The sequence below is a fragment of the Vicia villosa genome, linkage group LG2, assembly GCF_029867415.1.
Source record: "Vicia villosa cultivar HV-30 ecotype Madison, WI linkage group LG2, Vvil1.0, whole genome shotgun sequence".
Lineage (NCBI taxonomy): Eukaryota > Viridiplantae > Streptophyta > Magnoliopsida > Fabales > Fabaceae > Vicia > Vicia villosa.
In genome coordinates this window covers 140449138-140470312 of record NC_081181.1, presented here as the reverse complement: position 1 = coordinate 140470312, position 21175 = coordinate 140449138, and the positions used below count along the sequence as shown (strand labels likewise).

General features: G+C 31.8%; 1 protein-coding gene across 1 annotated transcript; it reads left to right on the top strand.

Moving 5' to 3' along the window:
- The first annotated feature begins 2549 nt into the window (after nucleotides 1–2549).
- Nucleotides 2550–14519, top strand: LOC131652252 (uncharacterized). Its single transcript, XM_058922060.1, has 2 exons — nucleotides 2550–2648; nucleotides 13034–14519. Exon 2 carries the CDS (start codon nucleotides 13041–13043, stop codon nucleotides 14391–14393), a length of 1353 nt encoding a protein of 450 aa, XP_058778043.1. The 5' UTR covers nucleotides 2550–2648; nucleotides 13034–13040; the 3' UTR covers nucleotides 14394–14519.
- The last annotated feature ends 6656 nt before the right edge of the window (nucleotides 14520–21175 follow it).

Below are 21175 nucleotides of genomic sequence, written 5' to 3'. Positions count from 1 at the left end.
CATATTTGCTAAATCATTGATGTCTTCTTCATTGGAAGAGTCTTGGTTAGTCATAACCGTTAAATGTAAATCTTTAAGCTTTTTCTCAAGAATGCGAACAAACTCATTACCATTTGTTTCCATTTTAAATCCTTCTATTGGAATAGGAGGTTGAATTATAGGGACATCTAATATTGTAGATGTAGAAGCTTGTTCTGGAGTATTAAGTTTATTAATAAGGTCAATAATAATTTTTTGACGTGCTATTTGTTTATTTAAAAGGTCTTTAATGGATAAAAGCTCTTTTTCTAGAGAAATAAATTGTTCTCCAAGACAAACAAGGTAGCAATTAGTATAATTGTTGGATCTAATTATGGAATTTAACCCTTTTAGAGTAATCTGATTTTGTTCAACCCTTTGTAATTGAAGGGTAAGATAAGGTGTAGCTTCAGTATGAGAACCCAAACTTATTGTTTGTTCTGGGGGAAAAGGAGATTCCATTTTTTCTCCTTGGATACTTTCCCAAGGTTTTTGAAGAACTAAAAGTTCGTCTTTTTTCATAAAAACCAATTCTTCTTTTTGTTTGGTTATATAGTAACTAATAAACCATTTGACAAAGGGAATGAAATCTTGGTTTATAGACATTTGAGTATAGTACTCTTCTTTAAAACTTGCTAACATAGGAGCCGAAAAAGTTTTAAAAAACCATTCTCTAAATTGGGTGTATCTAGTATGCTGAAACTCGTCATTGACAAGGTTTCTTAGATTACTACCTGGAGAATAATCTAACATTATAACGGGAAGTCCATATCTGAGGGAGTAGGTGATTCTACTCTAGGAGGATTTGGTTTTTGATATATACCATGAGGAATTTTGTTTTCACTGAGTCTTATATTTTCAACAACTTCTATTTCTTCTCTTAATTGGGAAGTTGAAGGTCTAGCTAATTGACTGGGAGCAGAATAAAATTCATTTATAGAATTCACAGAATGTCTTCCAGACATGGATCTAGGTATTCTAATCATTCTTTTAGAGTTAAAATTTATCTCTAGATCTCCATCACTTGATTGGATTATTTGATCAACATCCTTATTAAGGATAGGTTCCAGTTCAATGGCCTGAGGGAGGTTCCAGGTTTATGGAAAATTAATTTCATCCCATTTAAGCAACCTATTAGTTGCAACATTAGAGGTAAGCAAATTTGTTTGAACTAAAGTATCTTGTTACCAAGAGAATGGGGTCTCAACCCAAATGGTGAAAAAGCAATAAGAATTGCTGAAGGAAAGTATATTTACTTTAATTATTGGGACTATGTCCAAGCTTTTACTCAAGCTTTTTATTACCAAAATCCTAAGAATAAGCATTCATGGTTCTTCTCTATTAATCCAGAATTGATTAATAGACCAGTACCAAATTGGTTTTATGAATGGTGGACAAAATTTGGTCCGTCTTTAGAAATTTTACCCAAAGAAATACTTGACTTGTACAACCCCTGGTGTGATAATAGTCCACTTATCATAAATATTTTATCTGAAAATTTAATCACAGGTCAATGTCCATTTTTATTCTTTGCTAAATTTCAGATTCCTTGGATATGGAGATGGTCTATCACCATGTCACAAGATAAATTCAATATTCCCATTTTAGAAAGAAATTTCTTTTATAAATGGTGGAACAAGATGAGTTCCGAAGAGATCCAAAATAAAATTATTATGATTCAAGCAGCCATAGCTGAAGACCAAAATAAAAAAGCCAAAGAGCAAAATTCCCAACAAATGTCCATGGGAAATTTGAAGAATTTCTTCCAAAGAAAATATCCAAATGAAACAGAAGAAGAAATTATGGTTAGAACGCTGGATTATATGAAGAATCAATTCTTCTCCACTTTTCCAACAAAAACATCAAGAGATGAAAATTCATCTATGAAGACTAGCTCTTCTATGGGATCCATGGAATCCAATAATTTTGATTGTTTGGCAGGAGAAACCCAAGCAGAGGACCCTACTGCTGAAGATTTTTGGGATGCCATGATTCAATCCATGGCCCAAAAGGCAAAGGATAAAGCCAAAAGATAGTAGAATCTCAAGACATATAGAAATGGACAAGAAAGCATCTTTTCTTGTCGGCCATTTCAAAAACCAAGTCAAGATGAGAATCTTATCTTATGGGAAAAAACAATGCTAAAGACAAAAGCAAAGATAGGAAGGAATCTTATCTCGGTAGAAGGCCCATGCAAGCATCTTTTGTTGGACCATGCAAGCATCTTTTGGAATAGTAACAGAAAATTTCCTGCTTTTGTAAGATAGTTTGTTTTTTGTGAATTATTATTGTGACGATGGGGCCCAATGTGTACCCGGCATTAATAATTCTTCTATGTTTTTGTAACCGGCTATCGTAGGTAGCTTTTACCGGCTTGAATAGTAAGCCTTTGTATCCCTATATAAAGGGAATTTCGTTTCGTTTGTAAGCACGCAATTTTCAATAATATAACAAAGTTTTTATATAACTCTGTCTCGCATCTACGCACTTCCTTAAAATTCATACTCTTCCGATCTTGCTTCCGCTATAACTCTGTCTCTCATCTACCCACTTCCTTAAAATTCATACTCTTCCGATCTTGCTTCCGCTGAATTACACTTTTTGGTATCATCACCTGGTTAAAACCTAAGGTATATTTCTGAATTCAACTTTTGTCTATGAAAATCAGTGGCTAAATTTTTTGTTGGGGAAGGTTAGGTAACTTAGAAGAAACTAAGTATGTAGGTTTTTCGCTTGTTATTAGTAAATTTATATTAAGGCAACAAGTCGTAAGGGTTTTTTCAAAACTGAAAATGTTTTTTAGTGTTTTCTTATATTCATCGTTTTGTCCCAGGAAAGGGAGTGTTAAGATGATTTTAAAAAGAAATTTTTGCTGAAAAACATTGGACATCTTTGATTTGGGAGAAATCCTTCTATCCCTTCGGGTTGATAGTTAAACAATGTTTTTGTTTGCAAAGATGACTTATCATTTGTTGCCTAGATATATTTGTACTAAGAACAAGAGTTATATTTACCTACTTAGTTTTACCTAAGGTATCTAATCGTCCACAACATCCTTAGCCAGCCATATTTATGGATTCTGATGATGATAATCATCAAAATAATTTGATTAAACATGAAGAACTTGTGGAATATCCAAAAAATTTGGATAAACTTAATAAATGGACAATTCCATCAGTACCTTCAAATCAAATTTACAAATTTGGCAAAATAGATATATTATCTCGTTTTGCTGTAAAAAGTTTAGAACAAACTATTCAAATTTCTGAAAGTACTCAGACAATCAAACTTTTAACAAAAAAGGATTTACTTCCTTTTAAAAATTATAATTATATCCATGTTGGTTTAATACAAGTTGCTGTTAAACCTTTGACCTTGCTAGGATTAAATACTAGCATCCTAGGATATATTAGGGACGGTAGATGTAAAGATTTTAAACAATCTTTAGCTGCTTTAATTGAAACAAGTCTGTGTCATGGACCAGTCTATTTTGATGTCTCTCCCAACATAAGCTTATCCATGTCTGATAAAAATTTATTAGACGCTCTCCAATTAACTATTCATACTAATGGTTACAATTTCAAACCTGGTAGTGAAATTATGGCTATATGTTATAGGGTTTATTACAAAGTCCTTACCACATTAAACCCTAAAGCTAAACAAATATCGTTTCCTAGAACTACTACTTTAGTTCAAACAAATTTGCTTACCTCTAATGTTGCAACTAATAGGTTGGTTAAATGGGATGAAATTAATTTTCCAGAAACCTGGAACCTCCCTCAGGCCATTGAACCGGAACCTATCCTTAATAAGGATGTTGATCAAATAATCCTATCAAGTGATGGAGATCTAGAGATAAATTTTAACTCTAAAAGAATGATTAGAATACCTAGATCCATGTCTGGAAGACATTCTGTGAATTCTATAAATGAATTTTATTCTGCTCCCAGTCAATTAGCTAGACCTTCAACTTCTCAATTAAGAGAAGAAATAGAAGTTGTTGAAAATATAAGACTCAGTGAAAACAAAATTCCTCATGGTATATATCAAAAACCAAATCCTCCTAGAGTAGAATCACCTACTCCCTCAGATATGGACTTCCCGTTATAATGTTAGATTATTCTCCAGGTAGTAATCTAAGAAACCTTGTCAATGACGAGTTTCAGCATACTAGATACACCCAATTTAGAGAATGGTTTTTTAAAACTTTTTCGGCTCCTATGTTAGCAAGTTTTAAAGAAGAGTACTATACTCAAATGTCTATAAACCAAGATTTCATTCCCTTTGTCAAATGGTTTATTAGTTACTATATAACCAAACAAAAAGAAGAATTGGTTTTTATGAAAAAAGACGAACTTTTAGTTCTTCAAAAACCTTGGGAAAGTATCCAAGGAGAAAAAATGGAATCTCCTTTTCCCCCAGAACAAACAATAAGTTTGGGTTCTAATACTGAAGCTACACCTTATCTTACCCTTCAATTACAAAGGGTTGAACAAAATCAGATTACTCTAAAAGAGTTAAATTCCATAATTAGATCCAACAATTATACTAATGCCTACCTTGTTTGTCTTGGAGAACAATTTATTTCTCTAGAAAAAGAGCTTTTATCCATTAAAGACCTTTTAAATAAACAAATAGCACGTCAAAAAATTATTATTGACCTTATTAATAAACCTAATACTCTAGAACAAGCTTCTACATCTACAATATTAGATGTCCCTATAATTCAACCTCCTATTCCAATAGAAGGATTTAAAATGGAAACAAATGGTAATGAGTTTGTTCGCATTCTTGAGATTCTACTATCTTTTGGCTTTATCCTTTGCCTTTTGGGCCATGGATTGAATCATGGCATCCCAAAAATCTTCAGCAGTAGGGTCCTCTGCTTGGGTTTCTCCTGCCAAACAATCAAAATTATTGGAATCCATGGATCCCATAGAAGAGCTAGTCTTCATAGATGAATTTTCATCTCTTGATGTTTTTGTTGGAAAAGTGGAGAAGAATTGATTCTTCATATAATCCAGCGTTCTAACCATAATTTCTTCTTCTGTTTCATTTGGATATTTTCTTTGGAAGAAATTCTTCAAATTTCCCATGGACATTTGTTGGGAATTTTGCTCTTTGGCTTTTTTATTTTGGTCTTCAGCTATGGCTGCTTGAATCATAATAATTTTATTTTGGATCTCTTCGGAACTCATCTTGTTCCACCATTTATAAAAGAAATTTCTTTCTAAAATGGGAATATTGAATTTATCTTGTGACATGGTGATAGACCATCTCCATATCCAAGGAATCTGAAATTTAGCAAAGAATAAAAATGGACATTGACCTGTGATTAAATTTTCAGATAAAATATTTATGATAAGTGGACTATTATCACACCAGGGGTTGTACAAGTCAAGTATTTCTTTGGGTAAAATTTCTAAAGACGGACCAAATTTTGTCCACCATTCATAAAACCAATTTGGTACTGGTCTATTAATCAATTCTGGATTAATAGAGAAGAACCATGAATGCTTATTCTTAGGATTTTGGTAATAAAAAGCTTGAGTAAAAGCTTGGACATAGTCCCAATAATTAAAGTAAATATACTTTCCTTCAGCAATTCTTATTGCTTTTTCACCATTTGGGTTGAGACCCCATTCTCTTGGTAACAAGATTTTATTAATATGGCATTTACTGAAGTTTATAAAACTTTCGGGGTTATTGTTTTGGTAGTGATGAGTTATTGTTACCGATTCGGTAACAGTCAAAAGAATTTCTAGGTGAGGCCTAGGTTTTCCATGAAGACCTGGATATCCTCGTGATTCGAGGTATCTTGTTTTGATAGACCATCCATCATTTGGATTTATCTTAATATCTTCCTCATCAACATACATGATTTTTTCAGTTACTGGATTTTCAAAATAATCCAGTTGTTCTTGAGGTGGGTTATTAACCGCAATTTCCTTGTAGGATGTATTTTTATTAGATGAGAAAGCAATATCTTCCTTTTTTGATGAAGATGCAGGTAATTGCTGCATTTTTCTTCCTTTGTAAACTCTAGTCCAATCCCCTATTAGAGGAATGTTTGATTCAGGTTGGGGTAACATATTGTTACTCCCTCTTCCACCACGGCCATAGCCGCGGCCTCTTCCCCTATATGGGGTCATCATTTTTTCCCTGCAAAAGTTCACGAGTTAGGTAGTCAGCAAGTGAATTATTTTCACCTTTAATGTGTTGAATATCAAACTCAAACATAGATAATTGAGATTGCCAGCTAGCAAAAATTTGCTTAGCAACAAGATTTTTAACATCTTTTTCAATAATTGATTTAGCTGAGCTGCAATCAATTTTTAATAAGAATTTCTTATTAAGAAGATCATCTTGAAATTTTGAAATACATTTTATAATAGAAAGCATTTCTTTCTTAATAGTAGAATACTTAGATTGAGTAGGATTCCATTTTCCAGAAGTAAATCTAACTAATACTTCTTTTGATGTATCAGGTATAACCTGTTTAAGGATTCCTCCATAGCCTAAGTCTGAAGCGTCAGTTTCAACAATTTTGAAATACTTAGGATTAGCAAGAGATAAACAAGGCAAACATTTGACCTTATTTTTGATTTTTTGGACTGCCTGAGAATGTTCATTAGTCCACGGGCCAGGATTTTTTCTAAGCCTAGCATGTAATATGGCAGTATCTTTAGCAAGATTTTCATAATAATCTGCTATATAATTAAGACTACCAAGGAATCTTTGTAATTGTTTCTTATCTGTAATAATATTGGGGAATTTTGAAGCAAATTCAATACTTCTTTGTATAGGAACTATTGTTCCTTGGTCAATTTCATGACCCAAAAATCTAACTTTAGTTTGAAAAATTTTCATTTTAGGAGCAGATATAACTAATCCATTATGTTTAATTAATCCTTTAAATATTTTCAAATGTTTAATATGTTGATCTATAGTTTTAGAAAAAACTAAAACATCATCAATATAAACAATTATAAATTCTGTATAAGGATTAAAAATATCATTCATAATATTTTGAAATTCAGAAGGGGCATTTTTAAGGCCAAAAGGAAGGACATTCCATTCATAATGTCCAAAGGGTACGGTAAAGGCAGTTTTATACTTATCAGATTCATTAATCTGAATTTGCCAATAACCAGATTTCATATCAAACTTAGAGAAGATTAAAGCATTGTTTAATCTATCTAAAAGGTCTTTTTTATTAGGAATAGGATACCTCATCCATCTTAACACCTTATTAAGAGGCTTGTAATTAATAACAAGTCTAGGGACCCCACGTTCCTTTTCAGCAGCATTGTTAACATAAAAAGCTGTACAACTCCAAGGAGATTTGGATTTTCTTATTAATTTTTTCTCTAAAAGAGATTCTATCTCCTTTTTGCATAGCTCCAAATACTCATGGTTCATTTGAGCTGGCCTAGCTTTGGTGGGAATCTGACTTTCGTTAAAGTCATCAAGATAAGGTAAAGAAATAACATGTTTCTTTCTATCCCAAAAAGCATTTGGTAAATCATTACACACTTCATTTTTAAACTGTTCCTCAATCAATTTGATTTGTTCTTTAATCTCATTTTTACTAAGTTGTTCATTAATATTTAATAAACTAATTTCTTCTCTAAGAAAACTTAATTGTTTTTCTTTATTTAAAAGAATACTTTTAACTTCATTAAGCATTTTAATATGAGGGTCAGTAATAAATTCAAAAGTGACCGTCTTACCATTAATCATGGTAGTGATGCCTTTAGTGTCCACATTAATTAAAGGCATTATACTATTTAAAAATGGAGTTCCCAGAATAACTCTATGAGTCATATTTTTTACTAAGATAAAATGGGTAGGTAAGCAAATATCTTGATTACAAACATATGTATTCGGTAATTTATAATTAACCGTTAATTTGTCACCACTAGCCTGGGCAAGGGTTTGAGTGGTTTTGGTATAATATTTAGTAGGAACAATTCCTTCCTGAAGACAATTAAGGTCAGCGCCACTATCAATAAGGGCAACTTCATTCTCTAAAATAAATGTTCTATTAATAACTAAAGTTATTTTAACAAACCATTTTTGAGAAATTACTCTATCAATAAGAGTAAGAAACCTATCATTAGTAGTAGGACTGCTAGTAGAAGATATTTCTTCAACTTTAAGGTTACCTGTTTCAAGTAAGGAAACCCTTTGAGATAATCTTTGGTTATCATTCTTTATCTGAGTAATTTCAGATTTCAAAAGATTAATTTCTCTATGTAAATCAGAGAGGGAAACAGGAGTTTCACGGACATTGGATTGGTGAAATCTGGATAAAACCTCACTTAATTGGTAAGGGGCTTCAATAATGATAGGAGATTCCTTTTTAGAATTTTCTTGAATCAAAACTTCAAGCATTTTTCTTTTAAGCTTATTGTCAGAGATAGATTCAATAGCTTTTATGGCTTCATCTTGTTCTGTAGTAAGAACATTAAGACCATTCATGTCAACAATAGACTTCCAGTAATCAATTTGATTACATTGACAGTTATTATTGTCAGAATCATCAGAGGAATAATCTGATGATGATTCATAAATCATGTTAATATCTTCATTAGAAGAATTAGTCTCTGATTCAGACTTAATTAAGCAAACTTTCTCAAGTTGAAAACGTAATTGCTCATCCTCAATTTCATTGAGAGCCCTTTTTGTCCAACATTGGTTTGCATAATGACCAGCTTTACCACATTTGTGGCAAGATACATCAAGCATCTTAGCTTTTCTTTTGCCTTTATGATTAAGAGGCTTATCTTTTGGTCTACTTTTATTAAAGTGACTCCTTCTCTTATTCTTTTTATAAGAATTTTTGTAACTATCCTTATTTTGATGAGATTTATTTCTGAATGTTTTTCCTTTCCTTTTCTTACTTTCTGAAGATTTTCCAAGATCAAAGGCAAATTGATCACAAAATTCACCCATTTGGTGTTTTTCAGAAAGTTTTTGTTTCTTAAGCTGATTTATAAGCTTAATATCATTACATAAGGTTAATCCTTCATTAACACAAGTGCTAATAATTTGACCATAAGTAAGATCATGGTAATTAATATTTATCCCATCATTTTTACTTCTTAAAGAATTTCTCACCTTTTCAGAGAAGAAATGGGGTAATCCATCAATAAATTTGGCTTTCCAGTGAATGGAATTAGGAGTTTTTAATTGGTAAACCCTAGACAAAAAGGTATCTTTATACCATCTAAAATGGGTAAGAGAAGGACATCTTAGATTTTGAAGTAAAGTTTGAAGTTTCTCTCCAATAGGGACATTGTTTCCAACAAAATGTTGAAGGATAGAGAGACACAGTGTATAAACCGCATCTTCTTCACCTGTGGTGGCAATACTACTTGCTCCGGTTCCAGGATTTTTAGACTTAACTAATTTCTTATGGTTAAGAATATCTTTTTTCTGACTTTCAGTAATATAATTATCCCACCAGCCTCTTAATTGACCAACAAATCCAGTTGATATGAAAGAGGCAATTTCGCTGTCAGAATTTCCGTGCTGTTTACAAACAGTTGAATACATAATTATTCTATGTATTGTATCAACTATTTGCTTGTCATTTAAACCATCAATATTCCATTCATAAATGGCTTTTCCAGAATATGAATTCTGGTAGGGTTCAGGTTCCTCAAAAAGTACGTCTTGAGGAGAGGGACGTTTATAATAGTATTTTTCTAAGGGTTTAGAGCTATAAACAGGGTTTATCTCATTAGTATCTTGATTATTAATGTCTAAATCTGCAAACATATTTGCTAAATCATTGATGTCTTCTTCATTGGAAGAGTCTTGGTTAGTCATAACCGTTAAATGTAAATCTTTAAGCTTTTTCTCAAGAATGCGAACAAACTCATTACCATTTGTTTCCATTTTAAATCCTTCTATTGGAATAGGAGGTTGAATTATAGGGACATCTAATATTGTAGATGTAGAAGCTTGTTCTGGAGTATTAGGTTTATTAATAAGGTCAATAATAATTTTTTGACGTGCTATTTGTTTATTTAAAAGGTCTTTAATGGATAAAAGCTCTTTTTCTAGAGAAATAAATTGTTCTCCAAGACAAACAAGGTAGGCATTAGTATAATTGTTGGATCTAATTATGGAATTTAACTCTTTTAGAGTAATCTGATTTTGTTCAACCCTTTGTAATTGAAGGGTAAGATAAGGTGTAGCTTCAGTATGAGAACCCAAACTTATTGTTTGTTCTGGGGGAAAAGGAGATTCCATTTTTTCTCCTTGGATACTTTCCCAAGGTTTTTGAAGAACTAAAAGTTCGTCTTTTTTCATAAAAACCAATTCTTCTTTTTGTTTGGTTATATAGTAACTAATAAACCATTTGACAAAGGGAATAAAATCTTGGTTTATAGACATTTGAGTATAGTACTCTTCTTTAAAACTTGCTAACATAGGAGCCGAAAAAGTTTTAAAAAACCATTCTCTAAATTGGGTGTATCTAGTATGCTGAAACTCGTCATTGACAAGGTTTCTTAGATTACTACCTGGAGAATAATCTAACATTATAACGGGAAGTCCATATCTGAGGGAGTAGGTGATTCTACTCTAGGAGGATTTGGTTTTTGATATATACCATGAGGAATTTTGTTTTCACTGAGTCTTATATTTTCAACAACTTCTATTTCTTCTCTTAATTGAGAAGTTGAAGGTCTAGCTAATTGACTGGGAGCAGAATAAAATTCATTTATAGAATTCACAGAATGTCTTCCAGACATGGATCTAGGTATTCTAATCATTCTTTTAGAGTTAAAATTTATCTCTAGATCTCCATCACTTGATTGGATTATTTGATCAACATCCTTATTAAGGATAGGTTCCGGTTCAATGGCCTGAGGGAGGTTCCAGGTTTCTGGAAAATTAATTTCATCCCATTTAAGCAACCTATTAGTTGCAACATTAGAGGTAAGCAAATTTGTTTGAACTAAAGTAGTAGTTCCAGGAAACGATATTTGTTTAGCTTAAGGGTTTAATGTGGTAAGGACTTTGTAATAAACCCTATAACATATAGCCATAATTTCACTACCAGGTTTGAAATTGTAACCATTAGTATGAATAGTTAATTGGAGAGCGTCTAATAAATTTTTATCAGACATGGATAAGCTTATGTTGGGAGAGACATCAAAATAGACTGGTCCATGAAAATAGACTGGTCCTTGTTCCTACTAAATATTATACCAAAACCACTCAAACCCTTGCCCAGGCTAGTGGTGACAAATTAACGGTTAATTATAAATTACCGAATACATATGTTTGTAATCAAGATATTTGCTTACCTACCCATTTTATCTTAGTAAAAAATATGACTCATAGAGTTATTCTGGGAACTCCATTTTTAAATAGTATAATGCCTTTAATTAATGTGGACACTAAAGGCATCACTACCATGATTAATGGTAAGACGGTCACTTTTGAATTTATTACTGACCCTCATATTAAAATGCTTAATGAAGTTAAAAGTATTCTTTTAAATAAAGAAAAACAATTAAGTTTTCTTAGAGAAGAAATTAGTTTATTAAATATTAATGAACAACTTAGTAAAAATGAGATTAAAGAACAAATCAAATTGATTGAGGAACAGTTTAAAAATGAAGTGTGTAATGATTTACCAAATGCTTTTTGGGATAGAAAGAAACATGTTATTTCTTTACCTTATCTTGATGACTTTAACGAAAGTCAGATTCCCACCAAAGCTAGGCCAGCTCAAATGAACCATGAGTATTTGGAGCTATGCAAAAAGGAGATAGAATCTCTTTTAGAGAAAAAATTAATAAGAAAATCCAAATCTCCTTGGAGTTGTACAGCTTTTTATGTTAACAATGCTGCTGAAAAGGAACGTGGGGTCCCTAGACTTGTTATTAATTACAAGCCTCTTAATAAGGTGTTAAGATGGATTAGGTATCCTATTCCTAATAAAAAAGACCTTTTAGATAGATTAAACAATGCTTTAATCTTCTCTAAGTTTGATATGAAATCTGGTTATTGGCAAATTCAGATTAATGAATCTGATAAGTATAAAACTGCCTTTACCGTACCCTTTGGACATTATGAATGGAATGTCCTTCCTTTTGGCCTTAAAAATGCCCCTTCTGAATTTCAAAATATTATGAATGATATTTTTAATCCTTATACAGAATTTATAATTGTTTATATTGATGATGTTTTAGTTTTTTCTAAAACTATAGATCAACATATTAAACATTTGAAAATATTTAAAGGATTAATTAAACATAATGGATTAGTTATATCTGCTCCTAAAATGAAAATTTTTCAAACTAAAGTTAGATTTTTGGGTCATGAAATTGACCAAGGAACAATAGTTCCTATACAAAGAAGTATTGAATTTGCTTCAAAATTCCCCAATATTATTACAGATAAGAAACAATTACAAAGATTCCTTGGTAGTCTTAATTATATAGCAGATTATTATGAAAATCTTGCTAAAGATACTGCCATATTACATGCTAGGCTTAGAAAAAATCCTGGCCCGTGGACTAATGAACATTCTCAGGCAGTCCAAAAAATCAAAAATAAGGTCAAATGTTTGCCTTGTTTATCTCTTGCTAATCCTAAGTATTTCAAAATTGTTGAAACTGACGCTTCAGACTTAGGCTATGGAGGAATCCTTAAACAGGTTATACCTGATACATCAAAAGAAGTATTAGTTAGATTTACTTCTGGAAAATGGAATCCTACTCAATCTAAGTATTCTACTATTAAGAAAGAAATGCTTTCTATTATAAAATGTATTTCAAAATTTCAAGATGATCTTCTTAATAAGAAATTCTTATTAAAAATTGATTGCAGCTCAGCTAAATCAATTATTGAAAAAGATGTTAAAAATCTTGTTGCTAAGCAAATTTTTGCTAGCTGGCAATCTCAATTATCTATGTTTGAGTTTGATATTCAACACATTAAAGGTGAAAATAATTCACTTGCTGACTACCTAACTCGTGAATTTTTGCAGGGAAAAAATGATGACCCCATATAGGGGAAGAGGCCGCGGCTATGGCCGTGGTGGAAGAGGGAGTAACAATATGTTACCCCAACCTGAATCAAACATTCCTCTAATAGGGGATTGGACTACAGTTTACAAAGGAAGAAAAATGCAGCAATTACCTGCATCTTCATCAAAAAAGGAAGATATTGCTTCCTCATCTAATAAAAATACTTCCTACAAGGAAATTGCGGTTAATAACCCACCTCAAGAACAACTGGATTATTTTGAAAATCCAGTAACTGAAAAAATCATGTATGTTGATGAGGAAGATATTAAGATAAATCCAAATGATGGATGGTCTATCAAAACAAGATACCTCGAATCACGAGGATATCCAGGTCTTCATGGAAAATCTAGGCCTCACCTAGAAATTCTTTTGACTGTTACCGAATCGGTAACAATAACTCATCACTACCAAAACAATAACCCCGAAAGTTTTATAAACTTCAGTAAATGCCATATTAATAAAATCTTGTTACCAAGAGAATGGGGTCTCAACCCAAATGGTGAAAAAGCAATAAGAATTGCTGAAGGAAAGTATATTTACTTTAATTATTGGGACTATGTCCAAGCTTTTACTCAAGCTTTTTATTACCCAAATCCTAAGAATAAGCATTCATGGTTCTTCTCTATTAATCCAGAATTGATTAATAGACCAGTACCAAATTGGTTTTATGAATGGTGGACAAAATTTGGTCCGTCTTTAGAAATTTTACCCAAAGAAATACTTGACTTGTACAACCCCTGGTGTGATAATAGTCCACTTATCATAAATATTTTATCTGAAAATTTAATCACAGGTCAATGTCCATTTTTATTCTTTGCTAAATTTCAGATTCCTTGGATATGGAGATGGTCTATCACCATGTCACAAGATAAATTCAATATTCCCATTTTAGAAAGAAATTTCTTTTATAAATGGTGGAACAAGATGAGTTCCGAAGAGATCCAAAATAAAATTATTATGATTCAAGCAGCCATAGCTGAAGACCAAAATAAAAAAGCCAAAGAGCAAAATTCCCAACAATTGTCCATGGGAAATTTGAAGAATTTCTTCCAAAGAAAATATCCAAATGAAACAGAAGAAGAAATTATGGTTAGAACGCTGAATTATATGAAGAATCAATTCTTCTCCACTTTTCCAACAAAAACATCAAGAGATGAAAATTCATCTATGAAGACTAGCTCTTCTATGGGATCCATGGATTCCAATAATTTTGATTGTTTGGCAGGAGAAACCCAAGCAGAGGACCCTACTGCTGAAGATTTTTGGGATGCCATGATTCAATCCATGGCCCAAAAGGCAAAGGATAAAGCCAAAAGATAGTAGAATCTCAAGACATATAGAAATGGACAAGAAAGCATCTTTTCTTGTCGGCCATTTCAAAAACCAAGTCAAGATGAGAATCTTATCTTATGGGAAAAAACAATGCTAAAGACAAAAGCAAAGATAGGAAGGAATCTTATCTCGGTACAAGGCCCATGCAAGCATCTTTTGTTGGACCATGCAAGCATCTTTTGGAATAGTAACAGAAAATTTCCTGCTTTTGTAAGATAGTTTGTTTTTTGTGAATTATTATTGTGACGATGGGGCCCAATGTGTACCCGACATTAATAATTCTTCTATGTTTTTGTAACCGGCTATCGTAGGTAGCTTTTACCGGCTTGAATAGTAAGCCTTTGTATCCCTATATAAAGGGAATTTCGTTTCGTTTGTAAGCACGCAATTTTCAATAATATAACAAAGTTTTTATATAACTCTGTCTCTCATCTACCCACTTCCTTAAAATTCATACTCTTCCGATCTTGCTTCCGCTGAATTACACTTTTTGGTATCATCACCTGGTTAAAACCTAAGGTATATTTCTGAATTCAACTTTTGTCTATGAAAATCAGTGGCTAAATTTTTTGTTGGGGAAGGTTAGGTAACTTAGAAGAAACTAAGTATGTAGGTTTTTCGCTTGTTATTAGTAAATTTATATTAAGGCAACAAGTTGTAAGGGTTTTTTCAAAACTGAAAATGTTTTTTAGTGTTTTCTTATATTCATCGTTTTGTCCCAGGAAAGGGAGTGTTAAGATGATTTTAAAAAGAAATTTTTGCTGAAAAACATTGGACATCTTTGATTTGGGAGAAATCCTTCTATCCCTTCGGGTTGATAGTTAAACAATGTTTTTGTTTGCAAAGATGACTTATCATTTGTTGCCTAGATATATTTGTACTAAGAACAAGAGTTATATTTACCTACTTAGTTTTACCTAAGGTATCTAATCGTCCACAACATCCTTAGCCAGCCACATTTATGGATTCTGATGATGATAATCATCAAAATAATTTGATTAAACATGAAGAACTTGTGGAATATCCAAAAAATTTGGATAAACTTAATAAATGGACAATTCCATCAGTACCTTCAAATCAAATTTACAAATTTGGCAAAATAGATATATTATCTCGTTTTGCTGTAAAAAGTTTAGAACAAACTATTCAAATTTCTGAAAGTACTCAGACAATCAAACTTTTAACAAAAAAGGATTTACTTCCTTTTAAAAATTATAATTATATTCATGTTGGTTTAATACAAGTTGCTGTTAAACCTTTGACCTTGCTAGGATTAAATACTAGCATCCTAGGATATATTAGGGACGGTAGATGTAAAGATTTTAAACAATCTTTAGCTGCTTTAATTGAAACAAGTCTGTGTCATGGACCAGTCTATTTTGATGTCTCTCCCAACATAAGCTTATCCATGTCTGATAAAAATTTATTAGACGCTCTCCAATTAACTATTCATACTAATGGTTACAATTTCAAACCTGGTAGTGAAATTATGGCTATATGTTATAGGGTTTATTACAAAGTCCTTACCACATTAAACCCTAAAGCTAAACAAATATCGTTTCCTGGAACTACTACTTTAGTTCAAACAAATTTGCTTACCTCTAATGTTGCAACTAATAGGTTGCTTAAATGGGATGAAATTAATTTTCCAGAAACCTGGAACCTCCCTCAGGCCATTGAACCGGAACCTATCCTTAATAAGGATGTTGATCAAATAATCCAATCAAGTGATGGAGATCTAGAGATAAATTTTAACTCTAAAAGAATGATTAGAATACCTAGATCCATGTCTGGAAGACATTCTGTGAATTCTATAAATGAATTTTATTCTGCTCCCAGTCAATTAGCTAGACCTTCAACTTCTCAATTAAGAGAAGAAATAGAAGTTGTTAAAAATATAAGACTCAGTGAAAACAAAATTCCTCATGGTATATATCAAAAACCAAATCCTCCTAGAGTAGAATCACCTACTCCCTCAGATATGGACTTCCCGTTATAATGTTAGATTATTCTCCAGGTAGTAATCTAAGAAACCTTGTCAATGACGAGTTTCAGCATACTAGATACACCCAATTTAGAGAATGGTTTTTTAAAACTTTTTCGGCTCCTATGTTAGCAAGTTTTAAAGAAGAGTACTATACTCAAATGTCTATAAACCAAGATTTCATTCCCTTTGTCAAATGGTTTATTAGTTACTATATAACCAAACAAAAAGAAGAATTGGTTTTTATGAAAAAAGACGAACTTTTAGTTCTTCAAAAACCTTGGGAAAGTATCCAAGGAGAAAAAATGGAATCTCCTTTTCCCCCAGAACAAACAATAAGTTTGGGTTCTCATACTGAAGCTACACCTTATCTTACCCTTCAATTACAAAGGGTTGAACAAAATCAGATTACTCTAAAAGAGTTAAATTCCATAATTAGATCCAACAATTATACTAATGCCTACCTTGTTTGTCTTGGAGAACAATTTATTTCTCTAGAAAAAGAGCTTTTATCCATTAAAGACCTTTTAAATAAACAAATAGCACGTCAAAAAATTATTATTGACCTTATTAATAAACCTAATACTCCAGAACAAGCTTCTACATCTACAATATTAGATGTCCCTATAATTCAACCTCCTATTCCAATAGAAGGATTTAAAATGGAGACAAATGGTAATGAGTTTGTTCGCATTCTTGAGAAAAAGCTTAAAGATTTACATTTAACGGTTATGACTAACCAAGACTCTTCCAATGAAGAAGACATCAATGATTTAGCAAATATGTTTGCAGATTTAGACATTAATAATCAAGATACTAATGAGATAAACCCTGTTTATAGCTCTAAACCCTTAGAAAAATACTATTATAAACGTCCCTCTCCTCAAGACGTACTTTTTGAGGAACCTGAACCCTACCAGAATTCATATTCTGGAAAAGCCATTTATAAATGGAATATTGATGGTTTAAATGACAAGCAAATAGTTGATACAATACATAGAATAATTATGTATTCAACTGTTTGTAAACAGCACGAAAATTCTGACAGCGAAATTGCCTCTTTCATATCAACTGGATTTGTTGGTCAATTAAGAGGCTGGTGGGATAATTATATTACTGAAAGTCAGAAAAAAGATATTCTTAACCATAAGAAATTAGTTAAGTCTGAAAATCCTGGAACCGGAGCAAGTAGTATTGCCACCACAGGTGAAGAAGATGCGGTTTATACACTGTGTCTCTCTATCCTTCAACATTTTGTTGGAAACAATGTCCCTATTGGAGAGAAACTTCAAACTTTACGTCAAAATCTAAGATGTCCTTCTCTTACCCATTTTAGATGGTATAAAGTTACCTTTTTGTCTAGGGTTTACCAATTAAAAACTCCTAATTCCATTCACTGGAAAGCCAAATTTATTGATGGATTACCCCATTTCTTCTCTGAAAAGGTGAGAAATTCTTTAAGAAGTAAAAATGATGGGATAAATATTAATTACCATGATCTTACTTATGGTCAAATTATTAGCACTTGTGTTAATGAAGGATTAACCTTATGTAATGATATTAAGCTTAGAAATCAGCTTAAGAAACAAAAACTTTCTGAAAAACACCAAATGGGTGAATTTTGTGATCAATTTGCCTTTGATCTTGGAAAATCTTCAGAAAGTAAGAAAAGGAAAGGAAAAACATTCAGAAATAAATCTCATCAAAATAAGGATAGTTACAAAAATTCTTATAAAAAGAATAAGAGAAGGAGTCACTTTAATAAAAGTAGACCAAAAGATAAGCCTCTTAATCATAAAGGCAAAAGAAAAGCTAAGATGCTTGATGTATCTTGCCACAAATGTGGTAAAGCTGGTCATTATGCAAACCAATGTTGGACAAAAAGGGCTCTCAATGAAATTGAGGATGAGCAATTACGTTTTCAACTTGAGAAAGTTTGCTTAATTAAGTCTGAATCAGAGACTAATTCTTCTAATGAAGATATTAACATGATTTATGAATCATCATCAGATTATTCCTCTGATGATTCTGACAATAATAACTGTCAATGTAATCAAATTGATTACTGGAAGTCTATTGTTGACATGAATGGTCTTAATGTTCTTACTACAGAACAAGATGAAGCCATAAAAGCTATTGAATCTATCTCTGACAATAAGCTTAAAAGAAAAATGTTTGAAGTTTTGATTCAAGAAAATTCTAAAAAGGAATCTCCTATCATTATTGAAGCCCCTTACCAATTAAGTGAGGTTTTATCCAGATTTCACCAATCCAATGTCCGTGAAACTCCTGTTTCCCTCTCTGATTTACATAGAGAAATTAATCTTTTGAAATCTGAAATTACTCAGATAAAGAATGATAACCAAAGATTATCTCAAAGGGTTTCCTTACTTGAAACAGGTAACCTTAAAGTTGAAGAAATATCTTCTACTAGCAGTCCTACTACTAAGATAGGTTTCTTACTCTTATTGATAGAGTAATTTCTCAAAAATGGTTTGTTAAAATAACTTTAGTTATTAATAGAACATTTATTTTAGAGAATGAAGTTGCCCTTATTGATAGTGGCGCTGACCTTAATTGTCTTCAGGAAGGAATTGTTCCTACTAAATATTATACCAAAACCACTCAAACCCTTGCCCAGGCTAGTGGTGACAAATTAACGGTTAATTATAAATTACCGAATACATATGTTTGTAATCAAGATATTTGCTTACCTACCCATTTTATCTTAGTAAAAAATATGACTCATAGAGTTATTCTGGGAACTCCATTTTTAAATAGTATAATGCCTTTAATTAATGTGGACACTAAAGGCATCACTACCATGATTAATGGTAAGACGGTCACTTTTGAATTTATTACTGACCCTCATATTAAAATGCTTAATGAAGTTAAAAGTATTCTTTTAAATAAAGAAAAACAATTAAGTTTTCTTAGAGAAGAAATTAGTTTATTAAATATTAATGAACAACTTAGTAAAAATGAGATTAAAGAACAAATCAAATTGATTGAGGAACAGTTTAAAAATGAAGTGTGTAATGATTTACCAAATGCTTTTTGGGATAGAAAGAAACATGTTATTTCTTTACCTTATCTTGATGACTTTAACAAAAGTCAGATTCCCACCAAAGCTAGGCCAGCTCAAATGAACCATGAGTATTTGGAGCTATGCAAAAAGGAGATAGAATCTCTTTTAGAGAAAAAATTAATAAGAAAATCCAAATCTCCTTGGAGTTGTACAGCTTTTTATGTTAACAATGCTGCTGAAAAGGAACGTGGGGTCTCTAGACTTGTTATTAATTACAAGCCTCTTAATAAGGTGTTAAGATGGATTAGGTATCCTATTCCTAATAAAAAAGACCTTTTAGATAGATTAAACAATGCTTTAATCTTCTCTAAGTTTGATATGAAATCTGGTTATTGGCAAATTCATATTAATGAATCTGATAAGTATAAAACTGCCTTTACCGTACCCTTTGGACATTATGAATGAATGTCCTTCCTTTTGGCCTTAAAAATGCCCCTTCTGAATTTCAAAATATTATGAATGATATTTTTAATCCTTATACAGAATTTATAATTGTTTATATTGATGATGTTTTAGTTTTTTCTAAAACTATAGATCAACATATTAAACATTTGAAAATATTTAAAGGATTAATTAAACATAATGGATTAGTTATATCTGCTCCTAAAATGAAAATTTTTCAAACAAAAGTTAGATTTTTGAAATTATTTTGATGATTATCATCATCAGAATCCATAAATATGGCTGGCTAAGGATGTTGTGGACGATTAGATACCTTAGGTAAAACTAAGTAGGTAAATATAACTCTTGTTCTTAGTACAAATATATCTAGGCAACAAATGATAAGTCATCTTTGCAAACAAAAACATTGTTTAACTATCAACCCGAAGGGATAGAAGGATTTCTCCCAAATCAAAGATGTCCAATGTTTTTCAGCAAAAATTTCTTTTTAAAATCATCTTAACACTCCCTTTCCTGGGACAAAACGATGAATATAAGAAAACACTAAAAAACATTTTCAGTTTTGAAAAAACCCTTACAACTTGTTGCCTTAATATAAATTTACTAATAACAAGCGAAAAACCAACATACTTAGTTTCTTCTAAGTTACCTAACCTTCCCCAACAAAAAATTTAGCCACTGATTTTCATAGACAAAAGTTGAATTCAGAAATATACCTTAGGTTTTAACCAGGCTCTGATACCAAAAAGTGTAATTCAGCGGAAGCAAGATCGGAAGAGTATGAATTTTAAGGAACTGGGTAGATGAGAGACAGAGTTATATAAAAAACAAAAAGTGTAATTCAGCGGAAGCAAGATCGGAAGAGTATGAATTTTAAGGAAGTGGGTAGATGAGAGACAGAGTTATATAAAAACTTTGTTATATTATTGAAAATTGCGTGCTTACAAACGAAACGAAATTCCCTTTATATAGGGATACAAAGGCTTACTATTCAAGCCGGTAAAAGCTATCTACGATAGCCGGTTACAAAAACATAGAAGAATTATTAATGCCGGGTACACATTGGGCCCCATCGTCACAATAATAATTCACAAAAAACAAACTATCTTACAAAAGCAGGAAATTTTCTGTTACTATTCCAAAAGATGCTTGCATGGTCCAACAAAAGATGCTTGCATGGGCCTTCTACCGAGATAAGATTCCTTCCTATCTTTGCTTTTGTCTTTAGCATTGTTTTTTCCCATAAGATAAGATTCTCATCTTGACTTGGTTTTTGAAATGGCCGACAAGAAAAGA